Source organism: Oncorhynchus nerka, linkage group LG9a (assembly GCF_034236695.1).
Source record: "Oncorhynchus nerka isolate Pitt River linkage group LG9a, Oner_Uvic_2.0, whole genome shotgun sequence".
Lineage (NCBI taxonomy): Eukaryota > Metazoa > Chordata > Actinopteri > Salmoniformes > Salmonidae > Oncorhynchus > Oncorhynchus nerka.
In genome coordinates, this window is record NC_088404.1 from 52,792,118 (window position 1) to 52,812,952 (window position 20,835).

General features: G+C 42.2%; 1 protein-coding gene across 3 annotated transcripts in view; it reads left to right on the plus strand.

The window, feature by feature from the left end:
• The window catches only part of LOC115134509 (ethanolamine kinase 1-like), a 45,930-nt gene that overhangs the window by 16,238 nt on the left and 8,857 nt on the right, over positions 1–20,835 (plus strand). For all 3 annotated transcript variants that reach the window (XM_029668555.2, XM_029668553.2, XM_029668554.2), the window contains 3 exons: positions 5,961–6,109; positions 7,452–7,535; positions 8,332–8,492. In XM_029668555.2, coding sequence (XP_029524415.1) covers positions 5,961–6,109; positions 7,452–7,535; positions 8,332–8,492 — 394 coding nt within the window. The remainder of the gene's footprint in view (positions 1–5,960; positions 6,110–7,451; positions 7,536–8,331; positions 8,493–20,835) is intronic.

Here is a 20,835-nt window from a genome sequence, read left to right on the forward strand (position 1 = left end):
GAAACGTCGGTGGTTTACCCAAAGAAATGACAGGAAGTTTATATATAGCGTGCGACTCTCTATTTATTTTTGATAGCTTACAGTTTACTCGCCGTTAGTCAACACCTCTACTCGAAATCATTTCTCTGGGAGTGCGCCAGCTCACGCTTTTCCTTAGACGTATACATGATGTGGCATGAGACAGGTCGTGGTATTTGCAATATGATAATGGGCGTATAAGCAAACAATTTTCAAGAATCTTAGAAGTAACCAATATGATGTTAAACCCAAGTATGTATGGGCAATTGCTAACCTGTAGGCAATTTCATTACAGGAAGGGCGTTATTCATTTTGCAGAGCGTACACCCGCTTTAACCACAGTTGCACCGCATTCGGACGTCCAATAGATGGAGCTATATTGTGATACATTTTTAAACCTGGATCAGCCGACCCACAGTTAAGTCTCTAAATGAAATTCATAGGACAAAAAAAGAGCAAATAGAAAGGCAGAAAGGCTCCTCTAAAAGGTTGAACATCGTCTCCAGACATTTGGATGCACAGGAGGTTGGTGGCACCTTAATTGGGGAGAACGGGCTCGTGGAAATGTAGAGGTGGAATGGTATCAAATACATCAGACACACGGTTTCCATGTGTCTGATGCCAATCCATTTACACCGTTTCAGGTATTATAATGAGCCGCCCTCCCCTCAGCAGCCTCCACTGTTTGGATGTCTAGATCAATATTTAAATGTACGTTTATTCACTACATGACCAAAAGTATGTGGACACCCGCTCGTCGAACATCTCAAAGTCATGGGCATTAATATGGAGTTTGTCCCCCCTTTGCTGCTATAACAGCCTCTACTCTTCTCAGAAGGCTTTCCATTAGATGTTGGAACATTGCTGCGGGGACTTGCTACCATTCAGCCACAAGAGCAATAGTGAGGTTGGGCACGGATGTTGGCCGATTAGGCCTGGCTCGAAGTTGGAGTTACAATTAATTTCAAAGGTGTTGGATGGGGTAGAGGTCAGGGCTCTGTGCAGGCTAGTCAAGTTCTTCCACACCGATCTCAACAAACTATTTCTGTATTGACCTCGCTTTGTCATAATGAAACAGGAAATGGCTTTCCCCAAACTGTTTCCACAAAGTAGGAAGTACAGAATCGTCATCATTAAGATTTCCCTTCACTGGAACTAAGGAGCCTAGCCCAAACCATGAAAAACAGCCCGAGACCATTATTCCTCCTCCACCAAACTTTACAGTTGGCACTACGCATCCGCCAAACCCAGATTTGTCCATCGGACTGCCAGATGGTGAAATGTGATTCATCATTCAGGAGAGCATGTTTCCACTGCTCCAGAGTCCAATGCGAGCTTTACACCACTCCAGCCAACGCTTGGCATTGCGCATGGTGATGTTAGGCTGTTCAGCCAGGGAAAACCATTTCATTAAGTTTCCGACAAACAATTATTTTGCTGACATTGCTACCAGAAGCAGTTTGTAACTCGGTAGTGAGTGTTCCAACCGAGGGTCGGCCATTTTGACACACTACGAGCTTCAGCACTCTGCAGTCCCGTTCTGTGAAGTTGTGGGGCCTATTACTTTGAGGCTGAGCCGTTATTGCTACTATAGACATTTTCACTTCACAGCAACAGCACTTACTGGGGCTGCTCTAGCAGGGGCTACTCAGTGCCACGTGGAAAGTCACTGAGCTGAATCCACTCATTTGAATGGGTGGTCCACATGCTTTTGTATACATAGTGCATGACATAATCAAATATGGGTGATTTCTGTGCCGAACAAATTAGTTTATATTTTTCACATCTCTCAATCTATTGGCTCTTACAAGTCAATCGTCCATAAAATATACATTTCAAATTATTGCTTTGAATGTTTGTTTGTAACGTGGTTTTGTGTGTGATTTAAAAGGAGCCACAGAGGGAGAGGTTGAGAACCGGACAACACACAAAAGCATCAGAGAGACTTTTGTACTTGGGGAATGTAAAAGTGTTTGTGAAAGAGTGTCTTCCGAGGAAACGGAGGTAGACGGGGAGCAGGAAGAGGCTGCACCTGCAGAAGAGCCCCCTCAGTCAGTGTCAGACAGTCACCCGCTGGGGTGGGAGGCAGAGGAGAGGAAGGAGAGGAGAGAACAGGAGAGGAGATACATCTGTGGTGTTGAGGAGCGGGGGGAGAACAGGACGGAGCAGGACAGAGAGAGAACATGAGAGGAGAGGAAAGGAGAGATACAGCTGCACTACAGTTCCCGAGGAGAGTGGCGAAGCCGTAGAGAGCAGCCTCCTGCTCTGCTCAAAGCCCTCCTGCTAATTCTTCCATTTAACACTCAACACAAACCACACAATACTGCCATAATCACTGCTGCTCCACTGGAGCTGGTAATCAGCTGTAAATAAGGCGCATTGATAACGAGCCGCCAGAAGAGGAAATTCCTCTAATTACTGTAGCTAGCTCTCTAGAAACTTCACTGAAAGAAATTAGAGGAGTGGGAGCCGGGAGACTAGCAGCATACTTCACGACCGCCTGCATCTGAAAGGCAGAGGAGTTGGGCAAGAGAAGAGGGGGGGGGGGGAGTTCAAGATAGCAGAGTGGTGTAGCGATGTAAAATGTTTGGGAGCTTGTTTTTGTTGTTTGAATTCATTTTCGAGATAGAATAATTGATTGGAATTAATCCAGTTTTCTTTTTTACCATGGATTCTGCCTTTCAACAAACATTTGTTTTCTTCTGTACTGTTATTCTGCAAACAGAATAAAAAATGAGTTTGCGTTTTGAAAGAGATATGGAATTTGCGAACCACATTTAATAGGACATATTTGAATGAATATTGATATACAAATAAATTGCCTATCAAGAGCTAATATATGAATGAAATACTAATATCATACTGTTTTATTTAACTAGGCAAGTCAGTTAAGAACAAATTCTTATTTATTATGACAGCCTACCAGGGAGTGGGTTAACTGCCTTGTTCAGGAGCAGAATGACAGATTTTTACCTTGTCAGCTCAGGGATTTGATCAAGCAACCTTTCAGTTACTGGCCCAACGCTCTAACCAATAGGCTACCTCCCACCCCCTGTACTAGGCTATTTTTAAGAGTTTCTGGGAAAGTAAAAAACGAAGAAAAAACTGGGTTATTCTAAAATTGCACGAACACATGTTGTAAGAACAAAACAGTGTTACAGTGTAGGCTATATCCCAGAAATACAGATAACAATTTTGACTGAATAGGGCCCAAAGCCTTTATGAGTGATGAGCAAAGTGTCCATTCGCAACTACAATGAAAAATGATTCAACGGAGCTCAACAAGATATTCTTCCATCCAAATGAGTGATTGTGGGTCTGAGAAAATAGTGCAGGGTCTGTAGGAGGGGAAAAGAGCTCTGTCGTGGCTGTAAACAACGGCCTACGTCTCTGCTTTAATTGTACGTTCCTAACAGACCCCACTAAATTATGTCGACAACTGTGTATAATAACACCACAACTGTTTGTCCCTTTGCATAAATAGGTATAACAGTGTTTAAATGACTTTCTTGGATTTTTTTTCCCTTTGGCGATTGAAAAGAGACACACCAAAAAAAATCTTTTGAACGCCACAACGCTTACGCAGCGTTTCCCAGGTGCATTTTCGAGTGGCGTCCGTGAAAATAAGACCTTTGTTGATTGATAGAGCTTTCCCAAGAAGGAAAAACAAAACATTGTGACCTCTCCGGATGATATGTTGTGCTGTCTAGTGTCATAAACAACTTGTTTCGATGTAAACGCATGCAGGCCTGGAGAATGCATCTACAGGTTGGCGAACTACTGCATTAAGTCATTCTCCCCCAGGTAGAATAAAAGACCGGGCCAGACATTTTCCTCTTCTAGTCTTCCTTCAAGTCTTTGCAGCCACAGGAAGTAATGGACTTTATTTGTCTCTGTATCTACTGATAGATTAATGGCCGACATGGACTTGATGTGACTCGACAACTTGAAACGTGGAAATAAGTCTAATATAGAATATTTTTCTTTTAAAATGTCTGTATTCAGTCAGTGGTCAAGTCTCTTGAAGGCACTGAGCCCTGCACGTGTACTATATACTGTTCACTGTTTCAAGATTGACGTTTTAATGTCACACGAACAAGTACAGTGAAATGTCTTGCGCGCCAAACCCAACAATGCAGTATTCAATATCAACGTAGCACTAAAAATAACAGAAGGTAGAACAAAAACAACAAGAATAACACAAGAAAGTAAGAAGCTATATACAGCGTCAGTTCCAGTACCATATTAACAATGTGCTGGAATGCTGGAGTGGTAGAGGTAGATATGTATAGGGGTAGGGTGACTAGGCAACCAGATACATGATAAACAGAGTGGCAGCAGCATAAATTATGATTTGTGTGTGTGTGTGTGTGTATGCGGGTGTGTAGTCTGCATTAATGTGTGTGCATGTTATGTGTGTGTTGGAGTGTCAGTGTGCGTGAGTGTGTAGAGTTCCGTGAGTGTGCATAGAGACAGTGCAAAAAATGTAATACAGTGTAAGGGTCAACTCAGATAGTCCATGTAGCCATTATGTCAGCTACAGTATTCAGCAGAATTATGGCTTGGGAATAGAAGCTGTTCGGGAGCATGCTGGCGTCAGACTTGATGCACAGGTACCGCTTGCTCTGCGGAAGCAGAGAGAATAGTCTAATGGCTTGGGTGGCTGGAATCTTTAAACGATTTTCCGGGCCTTCCATTCACACCACCTGATATAGAAGTGGTAGGGAGATCGGCCCCAGTGATGTCCGCACCACCATCTGTAGCACCATGCGATCGAGGGCGGTGCTGCTGCCATAACAAGCAGTGATGCAGCCAATCAAAATGCTCTCAGTGCTGCAGCTGTATATCTTTTTGAGGATTTGAGGGCCCATGACAAACCTTTTCAACCTCTCGACTTGTGTGAGTAGACCATTTTAAGTCCTTAGTGATTTGGACACAGAGGAACTTGAAGCTCCCCTCCATTGCAGCCCCATCGATGTGGATGGGGGGTATGCTCAACCCCTGTTTCCTGTAGTCCATAATCAGCTCCTTGGTTTCACTGATGTTGAGGGAGAGTTTGTTGTCCCACCACCACACTGCCAGGTCACTGACCTCCTCCCTGTAGGCTGTCTAATCATTGTCGGTGATCAGGCCTGCCACCGTTGTGTCCGTCAGCAAACTTGATGATGGTGTTGGAGTCGTACGTGGCCACACAGTCGTGGGTGAACAGGGAGTACAGGAGGGGACTAAGCACACACCCCAGTGGGGCCCATGTGTTGAGGGGCAGCGTGGCAGTTGGGCCGTCAGGATCCAATTGCAGATGGAGAAGTTCAGTCCAGCTGATCAGCACATGCTCTGAGAATGCGCCCAGGAATATTGTCTGGCTCCGAAGCAGCGAACCTTCACTCTGTGGACAACGTCGCCGATGCATTTCCTTATGAAGCCAGTGACGGAGGAGGTTAGCTCGTCAATGTTATCGGCGGAGTCTCGGAACATATTCCAGTTGGCGCTAGCAAAGCAGTCCTGTAGCATAATCTCTGATTTTGATTATATTTCTCAACGGGGTGAGTCACAGGTACTTCCTGTTTGAGCTTCTGCTTGTAAACAGGAAGGCAGGAATACCGATTCATGATCTGATTTGCCGAATGGCAGATGAGGGAGGAGGGCCTTGTATGCTTGCTTGTGGGTAGAGTAACACTGTTTTAGGACGTTATCGCCCCTAATGGCGAAGGAGATGTGCTGGAAGTTTGGCATCACGTGTCTTAATGACGCAGAATTAAAATAGCCGGTGACAAGAAAGGCTACAGCACATGAATCTTTAGTACATTATAATATACATTATACCTTCCTTCATCTGTGTTAAAACAGCATGTGCAATAGCATGAAATACATTTGAATGTGATGATACTTTCAGTGCCTGCAATGAGTAACTGTTATTTGTATTGATTTTTTTGCCCACATAGTTCCAAGCTGCTGCAAGAGATCCCTAGCATCGAAACCCTGTCAGATGAAATGGAGACGCTGAAAAGACACCTCTCTCAGATCGGCTCGCCAACCGTGCTGTGTCACAACGACCTCCTGACTAAAAATATAATCTACGACAACAAAGAGGGTGGGTGAGGGTGTATGATGTGTTTTAGTGCCTGGAATTGAAATTGCAACACTGACATTGAAAGCGATCCAAGCGAGTTCATTTTGTACAGTAGTTAAAAAAGCAACGCGGCGTGAAGTATAACTGGATTCATTAGAATTCAACTGATTATAGGTATAGCATTTGTTCTGCCAATCTGGTGCAATAGACCATCAGTGTCGGTAAGAATACAAGATTGCCATATTTTAGACTCAATAACTCTGATGTCCCTTCGATTTCACTTATTTCCATAAAGTGGTCTGATTGTAGGACATGTTCCACTTTAAAACTTTGACCAAATGTGGTTCACAAAACGGTCTTGATCTATCCCACAGCTTTCCTTTATGTTGCTATGCATACGAAACCTATACCCTATTCCCTTAATCCTCTTTTCATTTTTCTTGCGGCATTGTTATGATGCATGTAAGGCACACGATTATGATTCATGTTTCTCTGAATCTTGTCAGGGACTTTGTAGTTGCAACAGTAAAACACAAACTAAAAGCCTATGATACTGGAACATAATCTAATAATTTCATTGTATCTAATTGAGGAAATTTAGCATTGACTTTTGGGTGTTGACTAAAGGTGCGGCAGGTAGCCTTGAGGTTAGGCTCAAAAGGTTGGTGGTTCAAATCTCACAGCCGACAAGTTGAAGAAACTGCCACTATGCCCTTGAGCAAGGCACTTAATAAACCCAATTGCTCCAGGGGCGCTGGACAATGGTGACCCTGGCCATGACCCCACTCCATCCGGGTGTCTCAGGGGGAGTTTGGATTTGCAAGAAGCACATTAACCATTACAAACTTGGAATGATGAACACGTGTACAAGTGTGTAACACGACAAATATAAGCACCCCCCAAAATGACTATTTGTTGAAGCTTTCAGAAGCACAGTATCAATTATAGCAACATGAATAGAGTACAGACTTGGGTTTCCAATACTTGAAGTCTGCCTGGTGGGTGGAGTTGACCGTTTTGGGACTTTACATTTACATTTAAGTCATTTAGCAGACGCTCTTATCCAGAGCGACTTACAAATTGGTGCATTCACCTTATGACATCCAGTGGAACAGTAGTGCATCTAAATCTTTTAAGGGGGGTGAGAGGGATTACTTTATCCTATCCTAGGTATTCCTTAAAGAGGGGGCAAGCGCCAACAGGCCCAGGTAAGGTATTTGAATGGATTTTTTTTTACAAGTATTTGAAACCCAGATCTGGATTCAAATACGTCTATTACTGAAGTGCCAAAGAACAGTTTACTAATGTGCATGTGTGTCATCGTAATAAGCTGCATTAACCCTACATTAATCTCCTCCTTTAGGCATGGTGAGATTCATTGACTATGAGTATGCTGATTTTAACTACCAGGCCTTCGACATAGGCAACCATTTCAATGAGTTTGCAGGTACGTTACTTCAGTTTATAATTCATATGGAGTGGCCCCTGATCCGTGACTGGTTGTTTTATTTCTGTGTATCTCGGAGGAACTTGAGACTTATTTTCATTACCTGGACCGGGTTAACTGCATAGTTTAATGCCAAAAGTAGATTAGCAATGTCACTATGCAAAACTAAACAAACCCAACAAATATAGCCAGTACAAAAATGTAATGTTAGATAGCTAGCTAGAAGGCCTCAGTAGACTATTTAATCTCGCTAGCCAACAAGTTAGCCCCATCAGTCTCAGGCATTGGTCTAAAGCGCTTGCTAAAGGACTTCTTAACTAGCTAGCTAACGTTAGCTGATTCTATTTGAAGCCTTAGCTGAGAGCGGTATAGTGTAAACTGCAAAATCACATATGTAAGTAAACTTTTTGACAGGTGTAGTGGCTATTGTTGTTTGTCGCTAGGCTTTCTCTCACAGACGGGGAATCAGAGAGAACTTGAAATGTTTTTATTTAAATGTATTTCAATATTTAATTTTGCCTTCAACATTGAACTTGTACTAACCAAGCTCATTAAATGGACATTACACTTTCAAAGTTTGTTTTCAGACCTCTAAAGAAGTATTTTTTCAGATCTCTAAGTCTAATGTCAAGATACAACCCCTGTCCATCTACAGTATATGCCTCCACCCCAAATGTATAGAAAAGATAAACTGACAAGTTACATTTATGAGTAAAATGTCCCTTTAAGGCTGTGTAATCAAACCCTATGGTTTGACAAGTTCTCATTAATCTGTGTGTTTGATCCATCCCCCAAGGTACGAGTGACACTGACTACAGCCTGTATCCCAGACCTGAACTGCAGAGGGACTGGTTGACTGCTTACCTTGAGAGCTACAAGCACAGTGTGGGGCTGGAGGCCACAGTTACAGAACTAGAGGTTCAGAAGCTCTACGTTCAAGTCTGCAAGTTCTCACTGGTGAGAGTCAAAGGCACAGCACCCATTATCCGGCATTGATATCTACTTTCTAACTCGCATATATATTTTTTTGTGTTCATTGGCTGACATCCATTTAATGAGTATTTGTTGATGCAGAGACAAGTAGTAGTTTGTGCACGGGAGCCTGAATTTCACTATAGTTCAAAATTCAAACTAACATCCAACTATGTCCGTTTACGGGTCCAGATTCCCAAAAACCAAAGTATGATCGTCCTACCGCTCTGTGCGCTTTGACAGACTCTATCGGAGTTGATTTGAAACCACTGCAAGAAACAAAATGACAGACAGCAGCCGAGATGTTTTTTTTTTTTTACAACCACAATTTCCAGTCGTTGGAGGCTCGAGTGGAGCTGGACTAGACTAATGCTGCTTTCATAACTCGACACAATATGCAAGATTGTCTTGGTAATCTTTGGGGTAGTTTCGATGTCTCTCAAAATAGCCCAGAAATGATGAGAAGGCATTTTCTTTTCCTCTAAACGTGGAGGGAGGAAGAAAAAATGATGGCCTGGAAATGAATAAGAGCAGCGATAACATCTTGTTGATTGAAATCAGATTTCTGTGACAAACCAAGAACTCTGGATTGATGAAGTGGGAGAAGTCACTCACTCACTGACAACAAATGGCTGTGTCAAGTTTCCAGTCCAAGTCATTTACAAGTCTGGCGTGGAGATGGTGGTTATGCTTGTTGATCAAAACAATCACGAGAAAAAACGTTTGGCGTAGCTGGTTTTCATTTAAAGGCCTAGTGCAGTCAAAAACGTGATTTTCTTTTAGGGAGTTGATATATATTTCCACACTATGAGGTTGGAATAATACTGTGACATTTTGAAAGTTATGATAATAACCTTATAGTTTAAGAACTGTTTGAAAAGGCCGCCTGTTATTTCAGCCTGTTGTGGTGGGATTGAGTTTTGGCATTCCTGACAACATCACCAGGCGTTATAAGTTAATAATACCAATAACATAGACAGTTTCAAACCTGTCTGTTTTCAGCTAGTTTTCAGGTTACATATCCCTCCCTTTAGACTCATCCAATTAGACGCCTCTTTCAGACCACACCCAGATAGTCCGAAAAACATTTTTGCTTGAGATATTGCTCTTTGCTAAGAAGCAATTCGTTTTTGTACCATTTTGATTTTAAACAACAGTAAGGTACTTAATTGTTCCCCAGAATTTTTTTGATTTTGAGACCAAAAATTGGACCTTTTAAATCTGATTTCGAGATATGACTAGAAAAATCCCAATATCCCTCCTATACTAAGGTCTTTAGTTATTTGGCTTCCAGTTGAAGCTCGCATCCGCTACAAGACCATGGTGCTTGCCTACGGAGCTGTGAGGGGAACGGCACCTCAGCACCTCCAGGCTCTGATCAGGCCCTACACCCAAACAAGGGCACTGCGTTCATCCACCTCTGGCCTGCTCGCCTCCCTACCACTGAGGAAGTACAGTTCCCGCGCAGCCCAGTCAAAACTGTTCGCTGCTCTGGCCCCCCAATGGTGGAACAAACTCCCTCACGACGCCAGGACAGCGGAGTCAATCACCACCTTCCGGAGACACCTGAAACCCCACCTCTTTCAGGAATACCTAGGATAGGATAAAGTAATCCTTCTCACCCCCCCCCCCCCCTTAAAAGATTTAGATGCACTATTGTAAAGTGGCTGTTCCACTGGATGTCTTAAGGTGAACGCACCAATTTGTAAGTCGCTCTGGATAAGAGCGTCTGCTAAATGACTTAAATGTAAAATGTAAATGTTATTTGACAGGCTGTTTGTAGTTTGCCAGTGTTTTTAGAGTGCAATGCCAGTTAATCGGAAACCCTACAGGTCCACTGAAAGGAAGCTTATTTTGTCCATGGCATTTCCATGTAAAGGAAATGGGAGCATATCAAATTGGGTGTCAAATAAAGAGTTTATATTTTTGGAAAATGAAGGCATAGATACATTTTTTCAACCGTTTTCCATCTTAAAAATCAGCCATAATGGAGGGACATCACAAAATGTATTTGCCCAAAACACAAAAACTGTCCAGTTGTGCGGATGATTCTAAAATGTTTATTTCAGGGTGCAGAAAACGCTCAACTGATGTTACAAGAACATTCCCATAACACATTTCTTCCAAGAAGACATTCCTATAATGTTGTAAGAATGTTGACGGAACACCTGGTACAAGGTTCCCAGAACATTTAATTAAGTTATGGAAATTGTCTAGAATGTTGCAATAATATTTTTGTGATATTCACATAGGTTGCACAGAATATTGTTCCACAATTTCCAAATAAGTACAATGCACTCGGAAAGTATTCAGACCCCTTGACTTTTTCCAAATTTTGTTATGTTACAGCCTTACTATGTAATGGATTAAATTGTTTTTTTCCCCTCATCAATCTACACACAATAATCCATAATGACAAAGCAAAAACAGGTGTTAAGAAACGAATGCACATTTATTAAAATTAAAAAACTTAAATATAACATTTACACAAGTATTCAGACCCTTTACGCAGTACTTTGATGAAGCACCTTTGGCAACGATTAAAGCCTTGAGTCTTCAAGGGTATGATGCGACAAGCTTAGCACATTTGCATTTGGAGAGTTTATCCCATTCTTCTCTGCAGATCCTATCAAGCTCTGTCAGGTTGGATGGGGAGCTTCGCTACACAGCTATTTTCAGGTCTCTCCAGAGATGTTTGAATGGGTTCAAGTCTAGCCTCTGGCTGGGCCACTCAAGGACATTCAGAGACTTGCACCAAAGCAACTCCTGTATTGTCTTGGCTGTGTGCTCAGGGTTGTTGTCCTGTTGGAAGGTGAACCTTCTCCCCAGTCTGAGGTCCTGGGCGCTCTGGAGCAGGTTTTCATTAAGGATCTCTCTGTACTTGGCTCCGTTCATCTTTCCCTCAATCCTGACTCGTCTCCAGTTCCTGTCGTTGAAAAACATCCCCACAGCATGATGCTGCTGCCACCATGCTTCACCGTAGGGATAGTGCCAGGTTTCCTCCAGACGTGACGCTTGGCAGTCAGGCCAAAGAGTTCAATCTTGGTTTCATCAGACCAGTGAATCTTGTTTCCCATAGTCAGAGTCCTTGAGGTGTCTTTTAGCAAACTCCAAGTGGGCGGTCAAGTGCCTTTAACTGAAAAAGTGGCTTCTGTCTGGCCACAATAAAGGCCTGATTGATGGAGTGCTGCAGAGATGGTTGTTCTTCTGGAAGGTTCCCATCCCCACAGAGGAACTCTGGAGCTCTGTCAGAGTAACCACTGGGTTCTTGGTCATATCCCTGACCAAGAACTGCCCTTCTCCCCCGATTGGTCAGTTTGGCCAGGCGGCCAGCTCTAGGAAGAGTCTCAGTGGTTCCAAACTTTTTACATTTACCCACTGTGTTCTTGGGAACCTTCAATGCCACAGAAATGTTTTGGTACCCTTCCCCAGATACTGTGCCTCGATACAATCCTATCTCGGAGCTCTACAGACAATTCCTTCGACCTCATGGCTTGGTTTTTGTTCTGACATGCGCTGTCAACTGTGTAACCTTATTTAGACAGGTGTGTGCCTTTCCAAATCATGACCAATCAATTGAATTTACCACAGGAGGACTCCAATCAAGTTGGAGAAACATGTCAAGGATGATCAATGGAAATAGGATGCATGATTTTTATTTTATTTTATTAATTTTAGAATAAGGCCGTAACGTAACAACATTTGGAAAAAAGTCAAAGGGTATGAAAACTTTCTGAATGCACTGTATGATTTTATGATGTTCATAGCATATTTTCCTTAGGTTAAACATAATATTCCATTGATGTTCATGCAATATACATAGTCTTGGAGGTCCTCCAAGAACATTTAGAGGGTTACTTAAATTCTCAGCATGCAAATTTGTAGCTCCTTAAAGCAGATTGGAATCCATACCCATTGTTTGTCTTTAATTTAATGGAAATGTGCATTTGATATATCTTAATTTCATTCATAGAACATTGAACAGCATTTCATCTTGGACGGAACAATATTTTTAATACTGAGTACTGTAATGTTGACCATCTGCACATGTGGGGTTTGAAACTCAAATGTTTGGTTTCTAAGACAGGTCTTCTATCCTCTGCGCCACCAGTGAGGCAGTAAACAGCCATGGCGGTATGGTCAATCGGGAATTCCATGCTTCCTTTTTAGTCTTTTAACCCAAGTACTGGTAACTGGGTTATTCCCCATCATTTCACCTATCCTCTTTAAATGCTGCATACTTCTTGGCCCTTATTTACAAGGTATCCAAGACTATGAGTGCTGATTTAGGATCACTTTTCTTATGGGAAATAAGATAGAAGGGACCATATCAAGAACCTCAACGTAGGAATTATATTGGGTGTGTTTAAAAAAAAAAAGAAGGAAAAAAGTTAAACAGATATTTTTACACAATTTCCCTTTTTTAACAAATATTTTTTATAAACATGGATAAAAGAATATGGAATTGAACCTGCAGTCTTCAGCTCTGAAGTCAGATCATTAACCCTCTACGCCACCAAGGGATGTCGCAGAAGAGGTGTGTACAGCAGTAGTTATATAGGATGCGCCTTGACTAGAATACAGTACATACAGGTGAATACAGTACATAAATACATAGGGCAGTCTCTAACGTGCAGGGTAGAGAACCAGGTGATAGCCGGCTAGTACCAGTGATTAAGGTTCAGGGCAAGGTACTGGGCGGATGTTGGCTTGTGGTGACTATTTAACAGTCTGATGGCCTATTTTTTAGTCTCTCAGTCCCAGCTTTGATGCACCTGTACTGTCTCCACCTTATAGATGGTAGCGGAGTGAACAGAGTTCCTTGATAATCTTCTTGGCCTTCCTGTGACACCGGGTGCTGTAGATGGAAAGCAAGGCCGTTTTGGTAATGAATATAGGCTACAGGATAGATAGGCTGTGTGAATACAGCCGTACACACAGCTGTCTTACCAAAATAATGCAAACTATATGCTGAAAGTAGTAGCCTAGTTATTAGCCCCCCCCCAGCCATGTCTATTTCTATGGGCACAAGCACTGTTCATCACACATATTGTTCACAACCCTCTTGTTGGCAGAGAGAACTTTTCACAGGTTTTAAAGCTTATTTCCTGCAATTCTACACATTTTGTCATGAGGTACAGAGACAATTTTGCAGTTTTCAAGCAATTTTTCAAGCAATTCTATACATTTTTCCATGTCTAAAGTGCATTCATGTGATATTTGAGTGACTCAAATGTTACAACAAAATCTATGCGCTAAAAACCATTAGCTGACATTTCAAAATAGCTCTTCAAGGCAAGGTTTCCCTAACTCCATCCTGGGGCCCCCCCCAAATTCACATTTGGGATTTTGCCCTATGTCAAGTTGGTATAAAGGGATCAGGAGACAGGCGCAGGAATGCGTAATAGTGGATTTTATTTACCCAAATTACAGCGTGCCATGTAAAGGCACGGGGACGAAACCCAAACAAAAGAGCAAGGACTACCTCAAATAAGTACACAAGTGCACAATAATACCACATGGGACGAGACCCGTAATCATCTGCGCAATACAAGCACCACGAGAGTCAAAACAAGGCACAGGTAGTCACAGGCACAACAGACATTGGAACAATAATCGACAGCCCAATGCTGAACCAAAGGGCACACTTATACAATTACAATCAGTGGGAATGGTGACCAGGTGTGGGTAATGACACAGTTCCGGAGGGATCCGTGTCACCCTAGCACTGCACATTGATTGATTCAACTAATCAAAGCTTGATGATTAGTTGGTTATTTTAATCAGCTGTGTAGTGCCAGAGTAAAACCAAAACGTGCACCCGGTGGGGCCCTAGGACCGATTTTTGGAAACCTTACTCTAAGGTATGAAATAACTGACATGACAAGAGGATTCTGCTAGTGCATTCTATTATTACAACTTTCAAGAGTAAGTTGTAAGCCTGACTGAGTCTCCCCCCAAAACATAAATGTGGGAATAAGTTCGGGAACCACTGGCTTAGAATAACGACACAACTGCGAATGCGATCGAATGAATGTGAACCGAACAGAACAGCGGTACCAAGTAGGCCTAGTAAAACAAAATATCAGATTGATAAAGGCTTGACACAATCAATATTTAGGCTAGTTCCATTAACAGTCAACAAACAGTCAACAAAAGGCGAATGGAGATCCAAATGACCACTACTAAAGTGAGATGCAGCCGTGCACTACTGGCTCGTCAAACAAATAGGCATATAAGTCCACTTCAAACATGGGAAACCATGCAGCAACACGTTGGAATATGAGGGCTTTGTGATGGCCACTCCAATACCTTGACATTGTTGTCCTTAAGCCATCTTGACACAACTTTGGAAGTATGCTTGGGGTCATTGGCCATTTGGAAGACCCATTTAAGACCAAGCTTTATCTTCCTGACTGATGTCTTGAGATGCTGCTACAATATATCCACATAATTTTCCTCCCTCATGATGCCATCTATTTTGTGAAGTGCACCAGTCCCTCCTGCAGCAAAGCACCCCCACAACATGATGCTGCCACCCCTGTGCTTCAAGGTTGGGATGGTGTTCTTCGGGTTGCAAGCCTCCCCCTTTTTCCCCAAAACATAACGATGGTCATTATGGCCAAACAGTTCTATTTTTGTTTCATCAGACCAGAGGACATTTCTCCAAAAAGTACGATCTTTGTCCCCATGTGCAGTTGCAAACTGTAGTCTGTCTTTTTTATGGCGGTTTTGGAGCAGTGGCTTCTGCCTTGCTGAGCAGCCTTTCAAGTTATGTCGATATAGGACTCGTTTTACTGTGCATATAGATACTTTTGTACCTGTTTCCTCCAGCATCTTCACAAGGTCCTTTGCTGATGTTCTGGGATTGATTTGCACTTTTCGCACCCAAGTACGTTCATCTCTAGGAGACAGAATTTGTCTCCTTCCTGAGCGGTATGACGGCTGCATGGTCCAATGATGTTTTTACTTGCGTACTATTGTTTGTACAGATGAACGTGGTGCATTTGGAAATTGCTCCCAAGGATGAACCAGACTTGTGGAGGTCTACAATTATTTTTCTGAAGTCTTGGCTGATTTCTTTTGATTTTACCATGATGTCAAGCAAAGAGGCACTGAGTTTAAAGGTAGGCTTTGAAATACATTCACAGATACACCTCCAATTGACTCACATGATGTCAATTAGTCTATCCGCAGCTTCTAAAGCCATTACATAATTTTCTGGAATTTTCCAAGCTATTTAAACTTCTGACCCACTGGAATTGTGATACAGTGAATTATAAGTGAAATAATCTATCTGTAAACAATTGTTGGAAAAATTACTTGTGTCATGCACAAAGTAGATGTCCTAACCGACTTGCCAAAACTATAGTTTGTTAACAAGAAATATGTGGAGTGTTTGAAAAACTGAGTTTTATTGACTCCAACCTAAGTGTATGTAAACTTCCGACTTCAACTGTAGCTATACCTAGATATGCCATTTGGGTTCTTGCATTGGAATTCTATTGAATTCTGCAGTAACCAAGTATTTCAGCCACTCTTCCTATGAACCAGTTGCTATTAAATTACAATTTTTGGACAGAAAACCTGCGGCTAGGGTAGGATTCTAGGCTAACCTGGGCTGCCTCCTCTGGTCCAAGATTGTCAGGAACAGTCGGAGGCGGAGGGGGCTGTGGAGCCATTATTGGCGGCGCTTTTGATTTGGTGGGTTGGCTCTGCACTGGGACCTAGCTGGAGCTCGGCAAAATCATTGCTGCAGGTTTTGGCAGCAGCCTCTGTGGTTTGATGCCGCTCATCGCTCTCCTTCAGTGATGTAAAGTTCTTAAGTAAAAATACTTTAAGTACTACTTATGTAGTTTTTGGGGATATCTGTACTTTACTATTTATATTTTTGTCTACTTTTACTTCACTCCATTTCGAAAGAAAATACTTTTTACTCCATACATTTTACCTGACACCCAAAAGTTACATTTTGAATGCTTAGCAGGACAGGAAAATGGACAAATTCAAGCGCTTATCAAGACAACACATGGTCATCCATTCTGGCTCTGATCTGATCTTTGGTAAATGGTGCCATCTGCTTTGCTTAAAAGAATACTTTTACTTTTGATACTTAAGTGTATTTTAGCAATTACATGTACTTTTGATACTTAGGTTTAGAACCAAACACTTTTAGACTTTTACTCAAGTAGTATTTTACTAGGTGACTTTTACTTTTACTTGAGTAACTTTCTATTAAGGTATCTATATTATTAGTAATGTATGACAATTGGGTAATTTTTCCAACACTGCTCTCCTACTTTTGGCTTTGTTTAGGTACTTTGGTGAAGCCAATTTCTGATAGATTAGTTGGCTTGAACTAGCTAAATAGGCTAAGGCTAGTAACCCTAACGCTTTCTTACATCTAGCTAAGAATCTAACTAAACGCTGTAGTGGTGGGGCATGAGGTAGAGTTGAGTTAAGCAGCTTCAACAGTAAACGTACCCTGCCCTTATAAATCTAAATCAAATATTACAGGTGAATCACGTTATTCACTTAGCCTACCACAGATGAGTAATGTTTTTCCCTGTTTTTTTATGGAAACCCAAAGGAGTCATACCTAACCACCCCAGTAGCTTTCCATAGCCCCCCTACAAACACCGCGGCACACTCTATCCATTGTGCTGACACAGTGCAGCGGAGATACAGATTTTCACTCAATCATTTAAACACTTTTGCTATTTATATAGGGACATGAAACTAAAACTAAGGGGGCACAAGTTTCAACTGAGGGTGTAAGCCCACTTTTATCCCCTTGTGGAGGCGACCTGGTCATGGGTGAACAGGGAGTACAGGAGGGGGCTGAGCACGCACCCCAGTGGGGCCCCTGTGTTGAGGATCAGTGTGGCAGAGGTGTTGGTGCCTAACTTCACCACCTAAGGTCGGCCCGTCAGGAAGTCCAGGATCTAGTTGCACAGGGTGTGGTTCAGACCCAGGGCCCCAAGCTTAGTGAGCTTGGAGGGCGCTATGTTGTTGAAGGCAGAGCTGTAGTCGATGAACAGCATTCTTACATAGGTATTCCTCTTGTCTAGATGGAAAAGGGCAGTGCGCAGTGCGATGGTGATTGTTGGGGATGTATGCAAACTGTAGTGGATCTAGGGTGTCAGGTAAGGTGTCTTTTGTCTGAGCCGTTGAATTGCAACTCCACTCGTTTTGCCTCTGATTGCCTTACATATGGCATAGCTAATCTGTTTGTACCAGTACATGTTCCCATTCACCTTGCCATGGTTAAATGCGGCGGTTCGCACCTTTAGATTTGCCGAGCCATCTATCCACGTTTTTTTGGGGAGGATAACTTCTAATCGTCACAGTGCGAACAACATCCTCTAGGCACTTCTTGATGAACTCAGTCACCGAGTCAGTGTATACGTCAATACTATTCTCAGAGGCAACCCGGAACATTTCCCAGTACGCGTGATCAAAACAAACGTGAAGCATAGATTCTGATTGGTCGAACCAACGTTGAAAAGTCCTTACGACGGGTACTTCCTGGTTAAGTTTCTGCCTATAAGAGGGGAGCAGCAGAATGGAGGCGTGATCTGATTTCCTGAAAGGTGAGCAGGGGAGGACCTTGTAGCCATTCCGGAAGGGGGAGTAGCAATGGTCAAGAGTGCTCGATGAGCGAGTAGAACAAGAGATTAGTTGATAGAACTTTGGTAGCATTTTCCTCAGATTTCCTTTATTAAAGTCCCCATCTACAATAAATGCGGCCTCAGGATATGCAGTTTCCGGTTTGTACAAAGTCCAGTGTACTTCCTTGCTGTTGCGGTGTATACCCCCTTTGGGGAGGGGGTATACACGGCCTTGACAATGACCAAAGAAAATGATCTCGGGAGGAAATATGGTTGATGGTGAGATATTCCAGATCGGGAGAACAAAATAACTTGAGTTCCTGTACGTTACCACATCACACCATGAGTAGTTAATCATGAAACATATATAAGGTACCAGTCAAAAGTTTGGACACGCCTACTCATTCAAGGGTTTTTCTTTATTTGTACCATTTTCTACATTGTAGAATAATAGTGGAGACATCAAAACTATGAAATAACATTTATGGAATCATGAGGTAACCAAAAAAGTGTTAAACAAATAAAAAAATATTTTGTGTTTTGGTAACCTATGTCTTGTAATGATTCCACATTGTTCCCACAACCTAATTAAATGTTCTGGGAACCTTTAAAGAACTCAGAAAGGCTGTACAGTCAACATTCTTGTAATATCAAAGGAATGTTTTTCAGTATTACCTAGAAACCTAATGACAACTTTTGGGGGATGTTCTGTAGTGGTTGTTATGGATGTTTGTGCACAACATTTTACTGAATGTTAGGAGAACATTCGAAGGACATTTAATTTAAAACATGAAACCTTTTTTTTAAATCATAATCATTCTTTAAATTTTGGGGGGATTCTATCATCCTAATGTTAGTTAAAACCCTAGAACTTAATGGGAATCTTAGCTAATATTCTGAGAATGTTCCCAGTTTGCTGGGTAGGCTCTTTACTGTATTGCAAAAGTGATATTGAACTGTGTTTGGTTGTCAACGCAACCAAATATCAACATTTGTGCCACTGACTTAGTCTGGCTTAGTTTTGTCTACAAATTAATAATTGATATGTTGGATTCACGTCTCCATCTCAACCAAGAATGAAAGTTAAAGAATAGGGCTAAATCAAGTCATGATCGAGTCATGATTTTGCCCTATTCTTTAATTTAAGAACATATAAATGATTCACTTGTAGACAAACTGGAATTAAAGCCAGACTAAGTTAGTGGCAAAGATGGAACTATCCAAGCGGAAGATATCTCCTTCAAATGTTAATATTTGGTTGAGTTAACAACCGAAAACACTATTCAATATCCAGTTTGACAAATTCATAATTGATATATTGATGTATTGGATTGTACTGTACAGTACAATAGGACAAAATCTAATCAAACTTTAAATGCACTTTAAATGAAGTTTGATTTGATTTAGTCCCATTCTTTAACTTGTATTTTTGTTTGAGATGTAGCCGTGAGTCCAACATATTAATGATTAACTTGAAGATTACATTTGAACTCAACCAAAGCTTGACATTCTAGGCCTACACTGAAAGTCCTCCTAATATTGAGTTGCACCCCTTTTTGCACCTCAGAACAGCCTCAATTCGTCGGGACATGGACTCTACAAGGTGTCGAAAGCGTTCCACAGGGATGCTGGCCCATGTTGACTCCAATGCTTCCAACAGTTGTGTCAAGTTGGCTGGATGTCCTTTTGGGTAGTAGACCATTCTTGATACACAAAGGAAAGTTTTGAGCGTGAAAAACCATACACAATCCCTCTCAATTGTCTCAAGGCTTAAAAATCATTTTTTAACCTGTCTCCTTCCCTTCATCTACACCGATTGTAGTGGATTTAACAAGTGACATCAATAAGGGATCATAGCTTTATATGTGTGTGGCCCGTAGGTAGTGTGTGTGAGTGTGTGTGTTCGGGTGTCAGTGTAAGTATGTGTGAGTGTGTGGGTAGTGAGTCCAGTGTGTGCCAGAGAGTCAGTGCGAGAGAGTTAGTGCAAAGAAGAGTCAATGCAGGTAGTCCAGGTAGCCGTTTGATTAGCTATTTAGCAGTCTTGTTCAGCAGTTATGGCTTGGGTGTAGAAGCTGTTCAGGGTACTGTTGGTTCCAGACTTGGTGCACTGGTACCCCTTGCCGGGCAGTAGCAGAGAGAACAGTCTACGGCTTGGGTGGCTGGAGTCTTCCTCTGACACAGCCTGGTATAGAAGTCCTGGATGGCAGTGATGTACTGGGCCGTACTCACCACCCTCTCTAGCACATTTGCGGTCGGATGCCTTGCAGTTGTTATACCAAGCCAGTCAAGATGCATTCAATTGTGCAACTGTAGAACTTTTTGAGGATCTGAGGGCCCATGCCAAATCTTTTCAGCCTCCTGAGGGGGATGAGGCGCTGTCGTGCCCTCTTCACAACTGTGTGGGTGTGTGTGGACCATGTTAATTGCTTAGTGATGTGGAAACCGAGGAACTTGAAGCTCTCAACCCGCTCAACTACAGCCACATTGATGTGGATGCGGGCGTGCTCGCCGCTTCGTTTCATGTAGTCCACGATCAGCTTCTCTGCTTTGCTGACTTTGAGGGAGAGATTGTAATATATTTAGTTATTAAGGGATCATGCAATCATTCTCACGATAGTGTATTGGTACTAGTCAGTGGCAAATATCAAAGCTAAGCAGCACTGGGCTTGGTTAAAACCCTGGATGGGGGACCAAATTAATAGCTGTAGGTAGATCAA